General features: G+C 53.1%; 2 protein-coding genes across 3 annotated transcripts; one reads left to right on the forward strand and one right to left on the reverse strand.

Moving 5' to 3' along the window:
- Positions 1 to 1,338: 1,338 nt before the first annotated feature.
- DHX16 (DEAH-box helicase 16) lies at positions 1,339 to 16,515 on the forward strand. The gene is made up of 20 exons (XM_032648492.1): positions 1,339 to 1,747; positions 3,319 to 3,569; positions 3,666 to 3,828; positions 4,125 to 4,181; positions 7,217 to 7,471; positions 7,661 to 7,864; positions 7,944 to 8,135; positions 8,775 to 8,885; positions 9,058 to 9,173; positions 10,873 to 11,083; positions 11,274 to 11,372; positions 11,484 to 11,636; positions 13,271 to 13,411; positions 13,603 to 13,765; positions 13,862 to 13,980; positions 14,093 to 14,160; positions 14,885 to 15,047; positions 15,154 to 15,315; positions 15,566 to 15,739; positions 16,258 to 16,515. Exons 1-20 carry the CDS (start codon positions 1,541 to 1,543, stop codon positions 16,384 to 16,386), a joined length of 3,138 nt encoding a protein of 1,045 aa, XP_032504383.1. The 5' UTR covers positions 1,339 to 1,540; the 3' UTR covers positions 16,387 to 16,515.
- A 13-nt stretch (positions 16,516 to 16,528) lies between these two features.
- On the reverse strand, positions 16,529 to 20,251 carry C11H6orf136 (chromosome 11 C6orf136 homolog). 2 transcript variants are annotated; one of them, XM_032648494.1, is made up of 6 exons: positions 19,506 to 20,251; positions 18,323 to 18,724; positions 17,950 to 18,038; positions 17,574 to 17,774; positions 16,914 to 16,983; positions 16,529 to 16,835 (listed from the first exon to the last, which is right to left on the reverse strand). In XM_032648494.1, exons 2-6 carry the CDS (start codon positions 18,365 to 18,367, stop codon positions 16,722 to 16,724), a joined length of 519 nt encoding a protein of 172 aa, XP_032504385.1. In that variant the 5' UTR covers positions 18,368 to 18,724; positions 19,506 to 20,251; the 3' UTR covers positions 16,529 to 16,721. The 2 variants fall into 2 exon arrangements, with proteins under 2 accessions (XP_032504385.1, XP_032504384.1); XM_032648493.1 differs by having other exon boundaries at positions 20,036 to 20,213.
- Positions 20,252 to 20,422: the final 171 nt, after the last annotated feature.

Here is a 20,422-nt window from a genome sequence, read left to right on the forward strand (position 1 = left end):
GGTGCAGTGGTTAAGAATTCACCTGCCAATGCACGGGACATGGGTTCGAGGCCTAGCCCAGGAAGATCCCACATGCTGTCGAACGACTAAGGGCATGCACCACACTACTGAGCCTGCGGTCTAGAGCCCATGTGCCACAACTACTGAGCCCGTGCGCCTAGAGCCTGTGCTCCGCAATAAGAGAAGCCACTGCAATGACAAGCCGGGGCCGCCGCTCGCCGCAACCACAGTAAGCCTGCGTGCAGCAACGAAGACCCAACGCAGCCAAAAATAAAAATAAACAAATTTTGAAAAAAGAAAGAAGCCAATGATGTGGAGCTACCTGTGGCTGTTAATTGGAATAACAAATGTTTCTTTTCCCAGCGTAGTGTCGATAAATACAATTAATTGTAAAAGTATGAAGCAGGATCAAACAGAGGACGGCAGAGTCAAGCAGCAAACTCTGCTTATTTAAAATTAAGCAGTCACCAGTGAGTTTCTCAAGCAGTTAGCCAAAAAAAAAAAAAAAAAAAAAATGCTGAATACAGTTTGCACATTCCTTAGTGTGCAGATCTTTTAAAATAACTTCCAGAGACAGCGCCAAGAAAAGAGGGCACCTTTATTTTTTCTCCACATCCCAAGTCTTCTCCTGCCTGGAGTCCTCTTTTAAGCCTAACCTGTATTCACGTCTGCGGAAAGTACCAGTCCTAGCAAAGATCACTTCTAATCAGCACGGCCTAATCTGTAATAAGCATGGACCTGATCCTCTAATTTGAAAGACTGCCCAACCAGCCGCGCGCGCGTGCGCACACACACACATACACCTTGCATTATTTTTGGCTCCATGGAACTTACATGTCTATTTATTTATTTTTGCGGTACTCAGCCCTCTCACTGTTGTGGCCTCTCCCGTTGCGGAGCACAGGCTCCGGACGCGCAGGCTCAGCGGCCATGGCTCACGGGCCCAGCCGCTCACGCGGCATGTGGGATCTTCCCGGATCGGGGCACGAACCCGCATCCCCTGCATCGGCAGGCGGACTCTCAACCACTGCGCCACCAGGGAAGCCCACATGTTCTATTTTTTATGTATCTTGTCTCCGCCCTCCTCAAGCCACTGTAAATTCTGTGAGGGACTTGTTTCTGATTTGTTCTTTGGTATATCCCCGGAACTAAAACTGCCTAGCACACATTAGGCTCTCAGCATTTGTGGAATGAAATGAGTGAGTGTAACACCCAGGAGTGACCAACAGAGGGCGAAAGAGAGATTCAGTGGGGGAGGAAATGAAAATGTTTTATCCTAAGCTTCGAGTACAATTCCGCAAGATTTGACTTCGCTCGGCCACCGTAGTGCTTAGGCCGGAAAAAGTGCAGCTACTTCCGGCTTCCGAGGTCCGGGAAGATTGCTTTGGGCTGTCGTAAACCGAACCCCCAGGTCCTAAGGCAGCTTCTTTGTGGAACAGAGGCTCCGGCCCGGGGCTTAAGGCCTCCGGGTGACCCGCCCGGCCGCCAGCAAGGCTGCTCGAGACACTTTCAGGGCCGGGAATAGGGAGCGTGAGTCGCCATGGCGACGCCGGCGGGGCTGGAGCGCTGGGTGCAAGACGAGCTGCACTCGGTGCTGGGACTGAGCGAGCGGCATGTGGCCCAGTTCCTCATCGGTACCGCGCAGCGCTGCGCCTCGGCAGAGGAGTTCGTGCAGCGCTTGAGAGACACCGATACCCTGGACGTCAGTGGGCCGGCCCGGGACTTCGCCTTGAGACTCTGGACCAAGGTGCGGGGTGGGGGTGGGGGTGGGGGTGGGGGGCGGGCGTGGGAGCGGCAGGAGAGGGGGTGGAGCGGGGGCGGCGCCCCCAGGTTATTTGTCTTGGTGAGGTCGGGCTAACTGTCCAACCGAGAATTAAGTAAGCTCAGTTCACCAGCATTTCTTCTTTGTCCGTTATCGCCTACGGGCTGGACGTCTACTTCCGTGGAGAAGATTGAGGATGGTTTAAGTGTGTTGGATTAAGCGCTATAGAGCAGTGTTTCTCAAACTTTAACAGGTACAGGATTCATCCAGGGCTTTTGTTAAAATGCGGGTTCCGATTCGGTAGGTCTGGGATGGATTCTTCGTTTCTTCATTTCTAACAAATCTAACAAGTTTACAGGTGATGGCTGGTGATCCATAGACCATCCTTTGAATAGCGAGGCTATAGAATAGATGTGTAGGCCCGTGCTGTGGAAGGGCAGAAGGGGTGGGAGTTGGGATCGGGAAAAGCAGACCCAAAGATCCCCTGGAATTTGTCAGGTAGAGAAGGGAGAACAGTACAGGTGTAAAGGTTAGCTCCTGGAAGACAAGACTGTATTTCTTTTTTTAATGAAATATTTTTAAAATAAATTTATTTATTTTTTTTGGCTGCGTTGGGTCTTCGTTGCTGCACGTGGGCCTTCTCTAGTTGCGGAAAGCAGGGGCTACTCTGCGTTGCGGTGTGTGGGATTCTCATTGCAGTGGCTTCTCGTTACAGAGCATGAGCTCTAGGCTCGCAGGCTTCAATAGTTGTGGCACGTGGGCTCAGTAGTTGTGGCTTGTGGGCTCTAGAGCGTCCGCTCAGTAGTTTTGGTGCAGGGGCTTAGTTGCTCCGCGGCATGTGGGATCTTCCCAGACCAGGGCTCAAACCCATGTCCCCTACATTGGCAGGCGGATTCTTAACCACTGCGCCACCAGGGAAGCCCGACAAGACTGTATTTCTTGTCTTTGTATTCCTACCACCTAACTGCACCTTGCAGAATTAGAGCTTAGAAAGTATCCAGTAATACTAAAAGTGTTGAGCTTGTTCAGAGAATGGTGGATAACCTGGTGTGGATATCCCATAAGGTGCTTGGTGAGAAGTGAGGTTAGAATGTAAGGGATGGGAGGGTAGGAACTTTATGTTAATCTGTTTACCAGTGTATCCCTGGAGTCTGGTACAGTGCCAGGCCTCTGCACAACAATCCTGGCCAGTCCTTGGGTAGGAATGACTTAGTCATTGGGAAGAACAGAGGCTGAGCAGTTGAGAATTGGATATGAGAATGTAAACTCCGTGAGGGCAGGAGTTTTTGTCTCTTTATTTATCCCTGTATCCCTAGTACCTAGCAGTGGGTGCACGGGACAGGCTTCGATAAGTGTTTGTTAAATGAACCACTGAAAAGAAGTTTGGAAGCTGAGAGGTCCTATTCAGGCTGATGGACATGGTGTGAAGCCTTGGGGAAGAGAGAGGATGAAGGCCGGTTTAAGGTCAAGTTACTCCTTAAATTAGGAACAGGGCAGAGTAGGTGGGCAGGGATCAGGAGTTGGTCACACTCCCTTATCCTCTCCTCCTCTGACAGGTCCCAAGGAAGGCTGTGGTGGAAAAGCCAGCTCGGGCAGCAGAGCGAGAGGCCAGAGCCCTGCTGGAAAAGAACCAATCCTACAGGTTGCTGGAGGACAGTGAGGAGAGCAGCGAGGAGACTGTAGGCAGGGCCGGGAGCAGTCTCCGGAAGAAGCTGAAAAAACGGAAACACCTCAGGAAGAAACGTCAGGAGGAAGAGGAAGAAGAAGAGGAGGAAGAGTTTTCTGAGAAAGGAAAGAGGAAGACACAGTAAGTCAGAAGTAGGGTGAGAGAGGATGGGGCAGGTGGATGATGGGACAGTAAGCCTCTGGATGCCCTTAGTTAATGCTCCGGGCTGGGCTGCAGGGCGAGTAAACAGCAGACGGAGAAGCCAGAGTCAGAGGATGAGTGGGAGCGGACAGAGCGAGAGCGCCTTCAGGACCTGGAGGAGCGCGATGCGTTCGCCGAGCGGGTTCGGCAGCGGGACAAGGACCGGACTCGCAACGTCCTGGAGCGGTCAGACAAGAAGGTGTGTAGAAGCAGCACGTCCCGTCAGTGCCCAGAAGATCCCTGGGTCCAGTGTGAGGTTGGGTGTGATTGCAGATAGTGATCTCTGGGAAGACAAGGGGCTGCCTCCAGTGATCTGGTAATGTCTTTGGGTCTTTGGGCTAAGGTGGCTCTCTGCTGAACCTGCAGCCCCAGAGATTCCTCAGTGAAGGGGGAACATTTTTTTGGCTAGGGAACATCAGGATGATACCTGTGATTCTAGAAGGGCAGTGGCTGTGGGTGTGGGGACTCTTGGCCACTCTTGCCTTCTTCTCCTAGGCTTATGAAGAGGCTCAGAAGCGCCTCAAGATGGCTGAGGAAGACCGGAAAGCCATGGTGAGTCCCAGTGCCCAGGAAGACAAAAGGAAAGACTTACTGAAGGAGTGTGGTTAAGGATAGGGAGAAAGTGTGCACAGGAAGTGCAGTGGGGCTGCTGGTGGGGTGTTGGGTCTCTGGAGGAGGGGGCTTGGTTGACAGGAGCCTGCTGAGGGTGGATTAAGTTGTAGAGGGAAGAAAACGGCCCAGAAACCCTCTTTGACTCCTAGGATCAGATCACACTGTGTGTTAGTGAGGGGAGTGTGAGCTTTCCCTGTTCCTGAGACTTAAAGAGACGTACTCCAAAGGCAGCTGGGTGTTCAAGGGGCGGCTGCAGGACAGGGGCAGAGCAGAGTCCTGCTGCCCACGGGCATGCTGACCCCTGAGCTTGGGTACAGCATCTCCACATACCTTCTTACCACCTGATCCCTCCGTGCCCCACGGGGCCTTGTGATCTCCCACTGGTTTCCTGATTTGGTCTTCTCACTGCACGGGGACAGAGCCCTTGTAATTCATAAACTGGACTTGTTACGGGGTTAGCCTAGGTAGGGTTGCAGTTTTCCAAAGGCCTGGTCTTCCCATTAAGTCACACTTAGATTTCCCCAAAGAATTTTGAGGCTCTTGGTGTCCTGAAAATGGCCTAATGGCCATCAGCTCTCTCCTGACATATCCATCTCAGCTCACACCCCACAAAGTGACTGTGGCCAGACTTCTGAGACATCTCTCGTTGCTGGTGTAGTGTTTTTACTTTCCTGAATTTTTCTTTTCTTTTTCAATTATGAAAATTTTCAAACAAATAGGAAAGTTGAAAGAATAGTATAAGGCAATTTTTAAAAAATTTTATTTATTTATTTATTTATATTTTGGCTGAGTTGGGTCTTTGTTGCTGCGCGTGGGCTTTCTCTAGTTGCAGAGATGGGGGGCTATTCTTCATTATGGTGCGCGGCCTTCTCATTGCGGTGGCTTCTCTTGTTGCGGATCATGGGCTGTAGGCATACAGGCTTCAGTAGTTGTGGCGTGTGGGCTCTAGAGTGCAGGCTCAGTAGTTGTGGCGCACGGGCTTAGTTGCTCCGTGGTATGTGGGATCTTCCCAGACCAGGGCTCGAACCTGTGTTCCCTGCATTGGCAGGCGGATTCTTACCCTTGCGCCACCAGAGAAGTCCCTGCAATGCCTATGTAAATGGCGGCTTTTTTCTTTTCCTCTCTTTTTGAACCATTTAAAAGTTTTAGACATCATGGCATTTTGTCCCATCAGCATGTACCTGGTAAGATATTTCTCTAAAACCACAGTGCCTTTGTCACACCCGGGCAGATGTTTCTCATATATCAACCAAGAACCTGCCTACAGTAAGATTTCTCCAGTTACCCCAAAATGTCTTTAATAACTGCTTTTTGCAAACTGGAATCCAGTCAGGGTTCACGCATTGCATTTGGTTGTTAGGTTTCTTCAGTTTGTTTCACTTCCCCCTTCTCTCTCTTTCTTTCTGTCTCATCTTGTACCGTGTCCTACATTCTGGATTTATCTGATCCTTATCTTGTGGTATTAAGTTCTGTCCCAGTGCTTTCTTTAAAGTGGAAATTGGGTCCACAGCTTGCTTGACTCAGATTAAACAGCTGTGGCAGCAACACCTCTTGGGTGGTGATGTGCACGTCATATCAGGGGGACACACTGTCCAGCTGTGTGCACGTTAGTGCTGGTATCCTTCCTGCCAACAGCCTCTCAGCTAATGGTTTAGCAACCACTGCTAATCCTTTCCTGAATCGCTTATGTCATGGGGGATTGCAAAGTGGTGATTTGTGGATCCTGACATTCCTTCTACATTTATCGGCTAGCCTTTTTATATAAAGAAGAACTTTTCCTCAACAACAAAGAATGGGCTACAGTGCCTTCCTCAAAGTGAGGGCAAATGCTTAATTGTTTCCTTTTAATTACTAATTTTCAGAGTAAAGAGTCTGCTGTAATATTCACCTCACCGGTGACAGAAGTTTTTTTCCTGTTGTTTGTACGCATGTCATGTTGGACTCATGAATTTTTATTTCTCAGTATTTTATAATTGCATATCATTATTCTTTTTGATGCTCAAATTGTCCTGATTTCTTGCCCATATTTTAAAAAGACATCCATCTGCCTCACCCATCAGGCCAGGCCGAAGGAGTATTTATTTGATTGTGGTACTCAGATCAGGTCATGAGCATAAACTCCATTTTAAGACGTGATAGAACAAACAAGAAAAACCAAGCAATTAAATCAAATCAGGGCCCCCAAGGGGAGGGCAGCAGTGGGGTTTTGTCACTGCAGTAGAGGAGCTTGTTGTGAACACAGGGAAGATTGTGTTGTCACAGTGGGAGGGCTTAGGGTTAGGGTCCAGAAAGGCCTTCAGCATGTGGCCAGTCTTCTGTCATCCACAGTGTGCCCTGAAAAGCCTGTATTGAAAGGAAACACGTAGAAGCCAAATGACCCATTGTCTGAGGGGGAGAAGTTAGTCCCTGAGCTAAACATCCCTCATTACGTTTTGCCTCACAGAACCACTCTCTGATGCTTCCAACCTTTTTGTGTGTAATTTATTTTTCCCTTTTCCTCAAACTGCAGTCATTTGGTTCAAGACTGGGGAGCATATCACTGGGGAGGAAGAATACCTATTTTTGGCTCACGCAGGGTTTCCAACTGTCTCAGTTGTTTTCAGTTTGAGACCTGTGCTTCCAAATGCTGGTATCAGCTGTTATGTTTTTCCCCTTTCCACTAAGTCGAATAAAACAGCAAGAGTACAATATAAAATATGCACATAATCACCTTAGCTCTAGTGAATTTATATTGGCACAGATGGTCAGGCTGCCTGGAAGGACGTCCAGCTGGGTCCTCCTGCTGGAAGGCAGCGTGTGGGCCCAGCGTTGGGCATGTTGTCAGTCGCGTTGTCCAGTGCAGAGGGAAGGAAGGTAGAGGACACATCTTTAGGTTCTCTTGCCGGCCTGTCGGAGGTTGTCACTCTTAGGGGTATGTGAGGAAAAGGGTCACTCTTCCAGCGAGAAGAGGCTCTGACTGCCCTGGGCTGACCCAGGTCCCTGAGCTGCGGAAGAAATCCCGCCGAGAATACCTGGCCAAGCGGGAGCGCGAGAAGCTTGAGGACCTGGAGGCCGAGCTGGTGGACGAGGAGTTCCTCTTTGGGGATGTGGAGCTGAGCCAACATGAGCGGCGCGAGCTCAGATACAAGCAGCGAGTGCGGGATCTGGCCCGGGAGTACCGGGCGGCTGGGGAGCAGGAGAAACTGGAGGCCACCAATCGCTACCACATGCCCGAGGAGACGCGAGGACAGGTGAGGCGAGGGGGTTACCGCTTCAGCCCCGGTGCCCGAGCAGATGGGAGGGAAGGCTTCCGGGGCTTAGGCGGTGGCTTGGCTGGCCCCTTCCTTGTCTTGCCTTTCTCTGGGGGCGGGGGTAGCGGCTGGGGAGGGAGTGCTGGGCAGAGAGGGCAGCTCTGTCTCCACGTGCCCCTCTCTCTTTAGCCAGCACGAGCGGTGGATCTAGTGGAGGAGGAGTCCGGTGCCCCTGGGGAGGAGCAGCGGCGCTGGGAGGAGGCCCGGCTTGGGGCAGCGTCCCTGAAGTTTGGGGCCCGAGATGCTGCCTCCCAGGAGCCCAAGTATCAGCTGGTGCTGGAGGAAGAGGAGACCATCGAGTTCGTCCGGGCCACTCAGCTCCAGGGTGATGAGGTGAGGGGGTGGGCGCTGGGATGTCCCGAGGAGTGTGGGAGCCGGCCCTGAAACTCACAGCCCTTCTCCTCCTTCTCAGGAGCCGTCAGCCCCACCCGTTCCAACCCAGGCCCAGCAGAAGGAGTCCATCCAGGTCGTCCGCCGCAGCCTCCCGGTGTTCCCGTTCCGCGAGGAGCTGCTGGCCGCCATTGCTAGTCATCAGGTCCTCATCATCGAAGGCGAGACAGGCTCGGGCAAGACCACCCAAATCCCACAGTACCTCTTTGAGGAGGTATGGCAGCCTCAGCCTCCGCTGGCACTGACCAGCACAGTCCTGTCAGGTCCTTTACGTGGGATTTTGAGTAGTCACTTTCCTTCTGTATTTCAGTCCTTTAGTCTTTTCTGCTAAGTGGTGAGGTTCTCGAGAATAAGGACCACACCCTTTTCATGCTTCTGTTCTCACTTCCTGCCACGGTGTCCATGCCTGATAGGTGTTCTGTAGGTTAGTGTTGGAAGGAGGTATAGACGGTTAGATGGTGGCGTGTGGGTGTGAACATGGACCCCGCTCCACCAGCCCGGCCTCTGCTCCTCCTCAGGGCCAAGGAATGAGGAGTGAAAAGACTTTTCCTGCTTTTTTACCTTCCCTTGATCCCCTTGCTTTTGGGTCTGCCCAGCCGGTCAGTCCTTTTCCAGCTTGAATCTCGCATAGCCCCGAACTTGATGACCCAAAGGGCTGGGACTGCCTAGGGCTGGGTGAGGACCCTTTGTGGGCCCTGGGTCTGCCATCCTACCTGTTTGCCCTTCTTGTCTGGTTTTCTGCTCTGTCTGTTTCTCTGTTCCCCCTGCCCTGCATTTCCAACTTCTCTGAATTGCTGGGCCCCAGCTGCATATTTGTCAAAAGGAAAGCCTCCTCTTTCTTCTTGTCATGCAGGGTTACACAAAGAAAGGTGTGAAGATTGCCTGCACCCAGCCCCGGAGAGTGGCAGCCATGAGTGTGGCTGCCCGAGTGGCCCGGGAGATGGGTGTGAAGCTTGGGAATGAGGTGAGATCTGTGGGGACTGAGGGACGAGGGGAGCCCCTAGGGTCTGGGACTCAGCCCCCGCTGCCTGCAGGTCCCCTCAACCTCCACCGGTCCAGGTGCTCACCCTTGTCCCTTTGCCCTCCCTTCTGGGGGCAACAGCCCAACTGTCGATCACTAATGGCCCACATGACAGGTCGGCTACAGCATCCGCTTTGAGGACTGCACATCAGAGCGAACTGTCCTGCGCTACATGACGGATGGGATGCTTCTCCGGGAGTTCCTCTCTGAGCCTGACCTTGCGAGTTACAGGTACGCACGGACCCCCCAGCTCCCACGAGAGGGGGTGCTGCCCGCCTTCACCTCCCTCCGGTCTGCTGCCCTCCTGTTCTTCAGTACCCTCCTTTATCTCCTTTAATCTTTGGCTTTTCCCTCCTATCTTCCCACCTGGCCATTTTGGCCATTGTCTTCTCTTCTGATTTATCCACCAGTTCTTTTTTCTTAAATTATTTATTTATCTATTTTTGGCTGTGTTGGGTCTTCATTGCTGCGCACGGGCTTTCTCTAGCTGTGGCGAGCAGGGGCTACTCTTCGTTGCGGTGCGCGGGCTTCTCATTGCGGTGGCTTCTCTTGTTGTGGAGCACGGGCTCTAGGTGCATGGGCTTCAGTAGTTGTAGCACGTGGGCTCAGTAGTTGTGGCTCCTGCACTCTATAGAGCGCAGGCTCAGTAGTTGTGGCGCATGGGCTTAGTTGCTCCACGGCATGTGGGATCTCCCTGGACCAGGGTCTGAACCTGTGTCCCCTGCCTTGGCAGGCGGATTCTTAACCACTGCGCTACCTGGGAAGTCCTGTCCACCAGTTTTTGAATCTTTATGGTTCGAACAGTCTTATAACTGAGATGGGCCCGGAGGGTAGAAGAGGCTACAGAGAAAGCCTTTCTGTGTCTCCCCAGTTGTTCCCAGAGTTCAGAAAACAACCAGGATGGTAGAATGGTGCTGTGGCTACTTGAGAAGCCACGTGAAGACCACTTGCAAAAACTTAGAATGTTCAGCTTGGAGGGGAAAACTCAGACATCCTGGTTCCCTCTAAATATGTGAAGGGCTATTATTACATGAGAAAGGGACCAGACTTGTTTTATGTGACCCCAGAGAGCACAGCTAGGAGCCATGGGGGAGGTTACAGGGAGGCGGATTTCAGATCAATACCGACAAGCCATAGTGTGGCAGAGATGGCGGGGGCTGTCAGAGTGCTTGCGCCCTGACTCTTAAGCCTCTGGCCCACATCTTGGAGTGGCTTGATCTGTGAATAATGAGTTCTCAGTGCCGGCATTGGCCAAGCAGGGGTTGGATGAGCATGTCTTGTGGGGGAGAAGTGATTCATGGATGGGATGAGGGTGGAGCCAGGCCAGCTGAGCAGTACTTGCCTTTTCAGCTCTTAGGAGACTGGATTTCTGGTCCTAGAAGGTTACACTGGAGCAATGGGACAGATATGATTTGGTCCTTTTCTCAGAGGAAAAACCTCTGAGAACCCATGGAGGCCACCTAATGCGAGAGTGTTCGGGCTGTGGGGTTCTCCCATCACGCCAGCCTGCTTTGTGAAATGGCTGAGGACTTCACCATCACGGTCACAGTTAGGCACAAAGGGTTGAAGTGGGGGATGAGCTCCTGCGGGCTTGGCAGGAAATCCAAAGACTAGAGCAAGGAGAAAGAAGGTGACACACATGTAGCTAAGTTACGAGGAGACCAAGAAGCCTGCAGAGTCCTCTCAGGTTGGGGTGGGAGGGCTCATCCGGCCCCTCTCTCCAGAAAGAGGCATCAGGGTCAATCAGGGATGCACGGCAGGTGCCCCAGAGGACCCCGGGAGCTTCGGGGCTGTTCACATCATGGTGCTTCAGGTCTGTCTGTTCCTTCCTAGCCAGGCTGGGGGCCTGTCCTCTCATCCGGCGACCCCAGCGTCCCCTCCTGCATTACCCACCTCCCCTTGCTCACTGGTGACCCCGTTCCTTCCTCAGCGTGGTGATGGTGGATGAGGCCCACGAACGGACCCTGCACACAGACATTCTCTTTGGGTTGATCAAGGATGTTGCTCGATTCCGACCTGAGCTCAAGGTCCTGGTGGCTTCAGCCACACTGGACACTGCCCGCTTTTCCACCTTCTTTGATGACGCCCCCGTCTTCCGGATCCCTGGACGCAGGTTTCCAGTTGACATCTTCTATACCAAGGTGCCCCCTCAGGGAGGTTGGGCTTAAGAGTGAAGGCAGTGGAGCCTTTGAAGGAGATTGTCCCAAGGAGGGGAGGACGGGATGGAGAGTCCAAAGGGAAACTGGGGTAAAGTGTATGTCGAGCTGGGAGGAGAGGAAGGGGTTTGCCTGAGCAGGTGGCCTTCCTGCGGCCCCGCCTCCTCCCCCACAGGCCCCGGAGGCAGACTACCTGGAGGCCTGCGTGGTGTCTGTGCTGCAGATTCACGTGACCCAGCCCCCGGGCGACATCCTGGTGTTCCTGACGGGACAGGTGCGTGATGTGGGGCGGGTGTGTGATGTGTGAACCCCAGGGGAAGACAGGGCTGGCAGGTCAGCCTCTCGTGACTCTGGGTCCCACACAGCTCTCCCCACCCAAATCCAGGAGGAGATTGAGGCTGCCTGTGAGATGCTCCAGGATCGCTGCCGCCGCCTGGGCTCCAAAATCCGGGAGCTCCTGGTGCTGCCCATTTACGCCAACCTGCCTTCCGATATGCAGGCGCGGATCTTCCAGCCCACGCCCCCTGGGGCACGGAAGGTCAGTTGGAGAAACCCACATTCTTCACCCCTGTGGTTCACGCAACTAGTAGTGAAAAGGAAAGTGTGTGCCTGCCCTGTGCAAGGTGTGTCCTGGGCACTGGTGCAGCTGCGAGGCGGGGTGGCAGTTCCTTGCCTCTGGAGCTGGAGAGAGAGGGTGATGACAGCGGGAATGGCGAGATAGCCAAATGTGTGATCCAGAAAGTGAGCGTGGCAGAGGTACAGAGGAGAAAGGAGGCCCTTGGTGTGCCAGGAGGTGGGATTTGGTCTGGAGGACCTTTAGGGAAGATGATGGGGGAATATCAGAGGAAGGCTTAAGGGGTGTCTGAAGTCAGAGTACTCCAGCAGGCTTAGGGGAAGGCTCACATGGTGAAGTAGTGGGAGACAGGCTAAAAACAACTTTGAATGGTGATTAGAGAGGGCCTTTGATGGCAGGAGGAAGAGTGTGGACTTTAGACCAGTTAGTGGCCATCAAAGGATTTTGAGCAAAGATGTAACTTTTCATTCAACAAATATTTAAAGAGTTCCTCCCGCGTTCCAGGTACTGTTCTAGGGGATGAGGATACAGCAATGAACAACACAAGTCGCTAGCCTCCTGGAGTTTAGTCTAATGTAAGTTAGGAGACAGTGAGCACATGAACGCCTGATATCGATTCGTGGCAAATGCTCTGAAGAGGCACAGTGCGGCACGGGAAGACGGAGGCTGACCCCGGGGTGTCAGGAGAGGAATGGCAGGAAGGGATTTTCCTTAGGGTATAGGGAAGGCCTCTCCCTCTCTGATAAGGTGAGAGTGAAGCTGGGGCCTCACCCAGGCCAGGGAAGGAGCCAGGCTGACATCTGGGAGAAGAGCACGCCAAGTAGAGGGAATAGCGCACGAGGAGGGCAGGCGTGAGGATGGGGCGGCCGTGAGGATGGGCGTGAGGTGAGCTCAGCAGTGGGCAGGGATGGAGCGAGGAGCCCTGGTGCTAGGAGGTGAGATCAGGAAAGTAGCCAGGGCCTGGAAGACTCAGGGCCTGAAGGGGTTTGATGTGATTCTCAGGTAGGGTGGGAGGCCGCTGATGGATGGCGGGGAGTGATGTGACAGGCTCACATTTTAAAAGGACCATTCTGGATGCCGTGTAACCAGGGCTAGGAGTAGAGCAGGGAGACTAATCAGGGGGCTGTTGTAGGGAGTAACGTGTAAAGGTGAATATGAAAGTGACAGTGGGGCTTCCCTCGAGGTCCAGTGGTTAGGACTCCACGCTTCCACTGCAGGGGTCGCGGGTTGGATCCCTGATTGGGGGAACTAAGATCCCACATGCTGTGCGGTGCAGCCAAAAACTAAAAAACAAATTAAAAAAAAAAAAAAAGTGACAGTGGGGAAGATGGGGCCGGAACCTGACACCCCCAGCTCCCACCTCTGAAAAAACCCCTGAACCCCCTTCATTTCCTTTCCTGTCCTTTCCGCCTTATGCCCTGCTAATCCCCATATCTCCCCTCTTCTACTGGCCTGTCCCCCTCTCCCGACCTTAGCCACAAATCTCCTCAGCTCCTGCTCCTTTGCACCTGTTCGTCTACTCCGCGTATTCCAGAATTACTTCCTCTGGGTAACTAGGTGGGTGGGATTTACCGGCGATCCCACATCCTCTCATTCAGGTAGTTGTGGCAACGAACATCGCCGAGACCTCGCTCACCATCGAGGGCATCATTTACGTGCTGGACCCGGGGTTCTGTAAGCAGAAGAGCTACAACCCGCGCACGGGCATGGAATCGCTCACCGTCACACCCTGCAGCAAGGTTGGCCTGGGCTTGAGCAGGGTCTCCACGGGGCGAGGGGGAGAACAGGCCAGCTCAGAAGCGGTGGAGGCTGCTTAGAGCAAGGGGGATTAGCGGTCCACACCCTCCCAGATTTCTTGCAGAAATACTGCCCTTTCTCTTTTCCATCACCAGATGGTCCGTGGACCTGACAAATTGTCCTTTCTTTCCAGGCCTCAGCCAGTCAGCGAGCTGGTCGGGCGGGTCGGGTGGCTGCAGGGAAGTGCTTCCGCCTGTATACCGCCTGGGCCTATCAGCACGAGCTGGAAGAAACCACAGTGCCCGAGATTCAGAGGACCAGCCTGGGCAACGTCGTGTTGCTGCTCAAGAGTTTAGGTGACTGGGGTCCCCCAGTCCTCCTGAGACAGAAGGGGTGGGGCTAGCTTGTGCTTGTGAAGGGACTCTGTTCTACCCCCGCACATCTTTCTCCAGGGATCCACGACCTAATGCACTTTGATTTCCTGGACCCTCCGCCATATGAGACCCTGCTGCTGGCTTTGGAGCAGCTGTACGCGCTGGGGGCCCTCAACCACCTTGGGGAGCTCACCACGGTGAGGTGGGAGGGCGGCAGGCTGGGGCAGGAGGAAGGCTGGGGTGACCCCTCGAGAGTTGGAGGGACACCTGAGGGAGGAGTGGCCTCAACTCTGTCTTTCCTCTCCTTAGTCTGGTCGAAAGATGGCAGAGCTGCCGGTGGACCCCATGCTGTCTAAAATGATCCTGGCCTCTGAGAAGTAAGCCCCTGACTCGGCCGGGCCCCCAGCACACACACTGGCCCTGCCTCTTTCTGTCTCTGGAGCCGTCTTTGTGATCTTGCTTTTTCTCTCCACCACATTCTTCTTTAACAAATAACGAGTCATTAGATAAGTTTTATTGCCCCTCTTGAGGCCCACAGGGATCAGTAAGACACTGTCCTGTCTTCGGTTATGATTATCAGAGGCGTGAAATTGACAAGCGTGTAGAAAATTCGGGGGCATGAATGAAAGTGGAAGATTCTCCATCGTGAGGAGCGCTGAGTGAGGGCTGCTTTGGGGACTTACTCATTCCTAAGGTTTCAGACTAGAGCATTTAGAAACAGCTGTGGAGGGACCGCCTTTAAATGCCCTTCCTCTGCTATGGTTGAGGTTAAATGTCATTACATGAACTTAAAGGGATTGCTGTAGTGTGCACCTTCGTACTGCAGAACCCTCAGAGGGCCCTGGTGCCTTCCTGCCCCTGCCTCCCTGGATCTCTCTCCTGTTAACCGTTTTATCTGTAACCTGACCCTCACCTCCTTCACCCCCATACCGTTGCCCCTGCCACCAAAATCAATCTACTCTCTGATTTGTAGCCGTTAGCCCAACTTGCTGTCCCCACGTGAGGACATCCACCACACAGCGATCACTTTCCTCCTCACTGCGCCTGTTCCTGTTGCTGTGTCTCGCTTTGAACTCCCATGCCTTTCCCTTCCTGCCCCAGGTACAGCTGTTCGGAGGAGATCCTGACAGTGGCTGCCATGCTCTCTGTCAACAACTCCATCTTCTACCGACCCAAGGACAAGGTCGTCCATGCCGACAATGCTCGTGTCAACTTCTTCCTCCCTGGTGGGGACCACCTGGTTCTGCTGAACGTTTATACACAGGTCACTGGGCTTGGGTGAGTGGGAGTGAGGGGGACGTGGGGGACTCTGGTTCCGCTGTATACTTAACAGCCCCTCTTCCCCCCCTCTTTTTCAACCCTTTTCACAGTGGGCTGAGAGTGGTTACTCTTCCCAGTGGTGCTATGAGAACTTTGTACAGTTCAGATCGATGCGCCGAGCCCGGGATGTGCGGGAACAGCTGGAGGGGCTCCTGGAACGCGTGGAAGTCGGTCTCAGTTCCTGCCAGGGGGACTATATCCGTGTCCGAAAGGTCAGCGTTTCTAGTCTGCTGCTGTCCACGCAGTGTCTCCCGAGGAGCAAGCTTCTCCTCTGGGGCCAGTGGCCTGAGAACGTGCCCCTTCCCCTGTGGAAGGTGTGCTCTCCCTGTGCTTTCTTTCCGGACCACTGAAAGGCCCTTACCTTTCTAGTTCTCCCAAAGCCTGAACTAAAAAGGCAGTGAGTGCTGAGGGTCCATGGACGCCTGCCTTTCCCACTGACTTCCTTTCCCACCTGCTCCACAGGCCATCACTGCTGGTTACTTTTACCACACAGCACGGTTGACTCGCAGCGGCTACCGCACGGTGAAACAGCAGCAGACGGTGTTCATTCATCCCAACTCTTCCCTCTTTGAGGAACAGCCACGCTGGTTGCTCTACCACGAACTTGTCTTGACCACCAAAGAGTTCATGAGACAGGTGAGGGGACCTTGCCCTGCCCAGGCAGGTGGGTTGTGTGGGAGATGGTATCCTGGCAAGCTAAAAACCCAGGTTCAAGTTGCTGGGACTGGCAGAGAAACAGGAAAGCACCTTGGTTTAAGGTAGGATAAGGTTGGAATGCATCCTTTCTAACAGCTGTCTCAGCATCTACTAAGATCTGAGAACTGTTTATTCACTCACTAAGTATTTGAATGCCCATTGTCTCAGTGTTTCAGGTGCCGGGGTGATGATGAACAAAGCAGATATGAGCTCCATCCTGAGTGTATTTCAGTCTTTATGTTCAGGCTTTTGTTTAGGGTTAGCTTACTTGTGCTCTTGAATAGCATGTAGAGACGTGTGTCTGCCCCTGGGATCCAGAGTATTAGAGCCAGGTACCCTTTCACCTAGCCCTGCAGTCAAAGGGGAAAGAAGAGAACCTTCTTTTAAATCACACACACACATCAGAAACTAGGTTGGACAGAAGGGAGCCCTGCTGATGTTTTTCTCTTCCCTTCCAGGTATTGGAGATTGAGAGCAGTTGGCTTCTGGAGGTGGCTCCCCACTATTACAAGGCCAAGGAGCTAGAAGATCCCCATGCTAAGAAAATGCCCAGAAAAGTAGGCAAGACACGAGAGGAGCTAGGGTAAAGAGCAGAGAACATAACAGAACAAACAGAACGTTAACACCAGCTCCTTTTCCTTCTGTACATTATTTAATATCTATTAATAAAAATATTTTTAGAGTAAAGCTATGGGGAACCTTAGAGATTCAGAGAAGGTGACATGGAAATTCGATCTCATATATTCACTTAGATTTTATTATTTACAAGTTAAGTTACACAGCAGCTTTACACGGCATGAGATGGAAAGTAAAGGAGAAGAGAGAAGAGGGGAGGAAGCTGGCTCCTGAGGTCTTTGGCCACCTCCACCTCCTCCTCTTGTGCGTAGCAAGTCTTCCGTGCTGCCTCTGCCCCAGTTCCTGATCAGCCCTTGGAACACAGGTGTAAGTTGGGTTCTGGCTCCGACAGCCCCAGAGCCACCAGGGCTCCCACTAGCAGCTTCTTCACGGGCGTTGGGGGTGAGTGTGAAGGCATCAGCTGCAGGGAGAAAGGTTAATGCCAGCTGGTGGGATGTTCTACCCCATCACCCCACCCCTATACGGCCCTAGGACTCACTTTGTCTAGGCGATGGCGACAAATGAGGCCGTTGGAATTCAGGTAGAAGGTGGAATAGGCATCATAGGTCCTGGTGAAGGGAGAAAGGCTCACTGAGGGAGAAGGGGACTGGTCCCAAAGTTTAACTCAAGCATTTGTTTAAACTAGTAGTTCCTAAACTTTACTACATATTATATCACCTGGGGATCTTTTAAAAATCCTGAGGTTGTTCCCTGGCCCAATTAGATCAGAATGTCTGGCACCGATATTTTAAAAAGATTCCTGGATGATTCCACTGTGCAGCAAAGTTTGGGAACCGCTGGTTTGGGCTGAGCCTAAGAATTTCTTGGGATTCTACTCTGTGCCAGAAATTTACCAGGTACTTTACCTAAGGTTGTGAGGCACCGCTTATGAGACGGGAGTTTTCATCTCTTCACTAAGTATTTGAGTACCTACTATGTGCCAGGTAATGTACATGAAGAAGCTGAGTTCAGAAGCTTCCTAATAGATTCAGAGTCTCTATTTTTTGTTAGATTAAAGTAGACAAAAACAAGATCCTGCCCTCAAGGAGCCTGCAGTCAAGTCAAGGTAGATCCAGGATTGTCTAGAAGACTAGACCATAGATTCCCAAAAGGGTAAGATTAGGAAATTGTAGTGCGTTTCTTTTCTCACTTCTCTTACCGGTAAAGCTCTTCCTTGTCACGCTTATAGAAACGCAGAAAGAGTAGGTGGATGGGCAGCCCCACAAGCCGCCAGCGGGCTTGCAGGGTCCAATTCTCAGGGTGGCGGGTCAGCTGTAGAACCTCCAGCCGAAGCTGTGCAAAATAGTTCCAGGCCAGGAAGCGGCAGAGGGTCAGTGACAGAATGTACCATGTCCGGCCTCTGGGAGGAAGGAATGGGAAAGAAATCTCATGATGGCAGAATCAGAAAAACAAACTGGTATCTGACAGTGGGATGGGGAGCAGCAATGAGAAGCGGCCTAGGACATTCTCTAATAAGTGAAAATAGCATTGGGTCCTTTTCCTCCCCAAGGCCCTACCCATTCGTGGATTCTCACTTGGTACGCATGTTCAGGATCTCATTGATGAATTCCACATCCGATGAGTAGAGAGTGTAGTCGTGGGAGTGAAGGAAGAGACTGGGAAGCTAGGTGGAAGAAGGCATCAGACCGGGAGGAAAGAAAAGATGATCCTATTTCTCAGTTTTCTATATTTAGTGTCTCTTTATTCATGAGTGAAAGGTCATCTCATCCCATGTTTAACTTTCCTAATCCAAACTGAGGAGCATCTTTTCCTTGGGAAATGTTTATAACATATTTATATGCCCGTCTTATGGTTCCCAGAAAGAATCCAGTTGACTGACTCCCTATTTTTAAAAGTTACCTACATCCCTTCCCATTTCGGACAAAGGCCACTTCTGAACCGACTTACCTCTTGTCTCAGTCTCTCGTACATGACAGCCAGGTGCTCCTCCATACTCGGATCTCCTGATGGAGTGGCTGGGGAAGAGTGGGCAGTCCCAGAGGCTTGGAAAGGTATCAGAGCCCCAGGACAGGGGCAGGGAGGTCCCTCAAATAGGCTCCTAAGCCCATCCAGGCAGCCGCTGTGTAACTCAGGTCCTGGTCCCTCCTCCCCCTTTCCTGGGGGGAGAACCACCCATGGTGAGGTGAGGGCTTGGACCTGAGGGAGAGGTAGTGGGGGAGCTCGGGGAAGCAGCCGGGTGGGAGGGCTTGGGGGTGGGGGAGACCAGAAAAGAGGCAGAGATGGAGAAGTGGTTGTCACGGAGTGAGGCCAAAGAGGTGGGAATGGTAGGGCCCGTGGAGAAAGGTGGTCCTAAGGAGGAAGAACAAAAGGGAAAAAGATAAGAATCCAGCTGCCTGCCATCCAAACTGCCCCTTAACAAGCTTCCAGTCCCACCTGCTCCTTCTGACAGGAGAGATGGAACTACTAGAGGGAAAATTCATCTCCATCTCTACTTAAAACAGGAGGAAACACTTTCCTGTGACAAAAGTACACATACCTCCCCCAAACATTAGCAAGTACTTTTAGATTTGTTTAAGATTCCAAACCCGTTTGGGGGCAGGTCTGCCTCTCTTACAGCAAGAATCATAAGAGTGCATATTTGAAGAATGAACAAATGAATGAATAAGTTACAGGTCTTCTTGTACTGTGGCCTCTAACACAACTCCAGGAGTGTGTGAAGCAGAGGTTATATAGAGAAAAGTTAACATCCAACTGGAACTAGGAGACTCTTGAGTTCCAATTCTATCATGTAACCTTAGGCACTATCTCATTTCCTCAGCCTGAGGGAATGTCCTATAAACGAGGACGATGAAAGCACACTGAGTTATTATGAGGACTATATGAGATAATAATTGTAAATAAAACTTTGCGACCTGTTAAGCAGTAAGCTCATCATTCGGGCTCCTCTAATGACACGAAAAGGCCCAAGGAGACTGTTAAAGGCTGGACCTCATGCCCCTGGTTTACTGATGTCGAAACTGCGATGAGGGAGAGGTCACCCAAAGTCAGGCCTGACCCGAGTCCCTGCGTTTCCAACGAACCCCCCCGAGGGGGTCTCATTATCGGGAGAGTGGGCGGGCCGCGCGGGTACCTCTGTCCCCGACGGTGTCCCGGAGGCGCCGTCTCCAACGGGGGCGTGGCCATCTTGCCCGCCCGGGCACAGGGGCCCGAACAGGGTCCACCCGGGCCGGCCTTCCCGCCGGGACCGCTATCCGGGTGCAAGATGCGCGGGCTGCAGAGCGCGGCCCGCAGGTCTGTCTGGTCGGCTCCCGGGAGGCGCCGCGAACTTCTCCGCCCCCTGCCCTTCAAATCACCTCCAGGCACAGGTAACCGCGGAAACGCGGGCGAAATGCGGACGCGCCCCACCGCCCCAGCTTCCAGCCCGCCTGCCCCCGCAGGCCCGGGAGACCGACGTCCCGTGCTCTACAGGGCTGGCGGCGCCGCCCTCGGATCCCCACGACCCCTAACCCCTAAACGCGCCGCCCCGCACAGGTGGGAAGGAGCGGCGGGACGTCACTGCGCCTGCGCGACACGGGGCGCGCGCTCCGCCCCGCACGCCGACTCTGGGGAGGGTCTCTCCCCGCCCCCTCTCCTCCCCTCCAGCTTCCCCTCTACTCTTACCTGGGGACGAGCCTGGTAGGCACGGAGGCAGGGGCCGAGGCGCCGGGCCGCCCCCCGGCTGGGCTGGTACATGATCTTCCGGGAATGGAGAGAGTACCTCCCGTGTCCGGCCTCCTCACAGGGGTGAGCGTGCCCCGGAGCCGGCTTCTTGAAGGGGAAAAGGGGGGGGGGGGGTGAAGGGCTGAGGGGAGGGAAACGGAGATGTTGCGCGCTTGCGCACTGCGGCGGGTTCCAGGGAGGCGGTGAGGCGCTGGGTCTGCAGTAAGTGCGCCTGCGCTCGCCGGATCGGAGGCTGCCTTAGAGCGCTTGCGCAGTAAATTAGCGGCCTCGAGCACTGCTCTCACCTGTGGCGCTTGCCCAAAAGTGGGCGATGATGGGGCTGAACGG

Source organism: Phocoena sinus, chromosome 11 (assembly GCF_008692025.1).
Source record: "Phocoena sinus isolate mPhoSin1 chromosome 11, mPhoSin1.pri, whole genome shotgun sequence".
Taxonomy (NCBI): Eukaryota; Metazoa; Chordata; class Mammalia; order Artiodactyla; family Phocoenidae; genus Phocoena; species Phocoena sinus.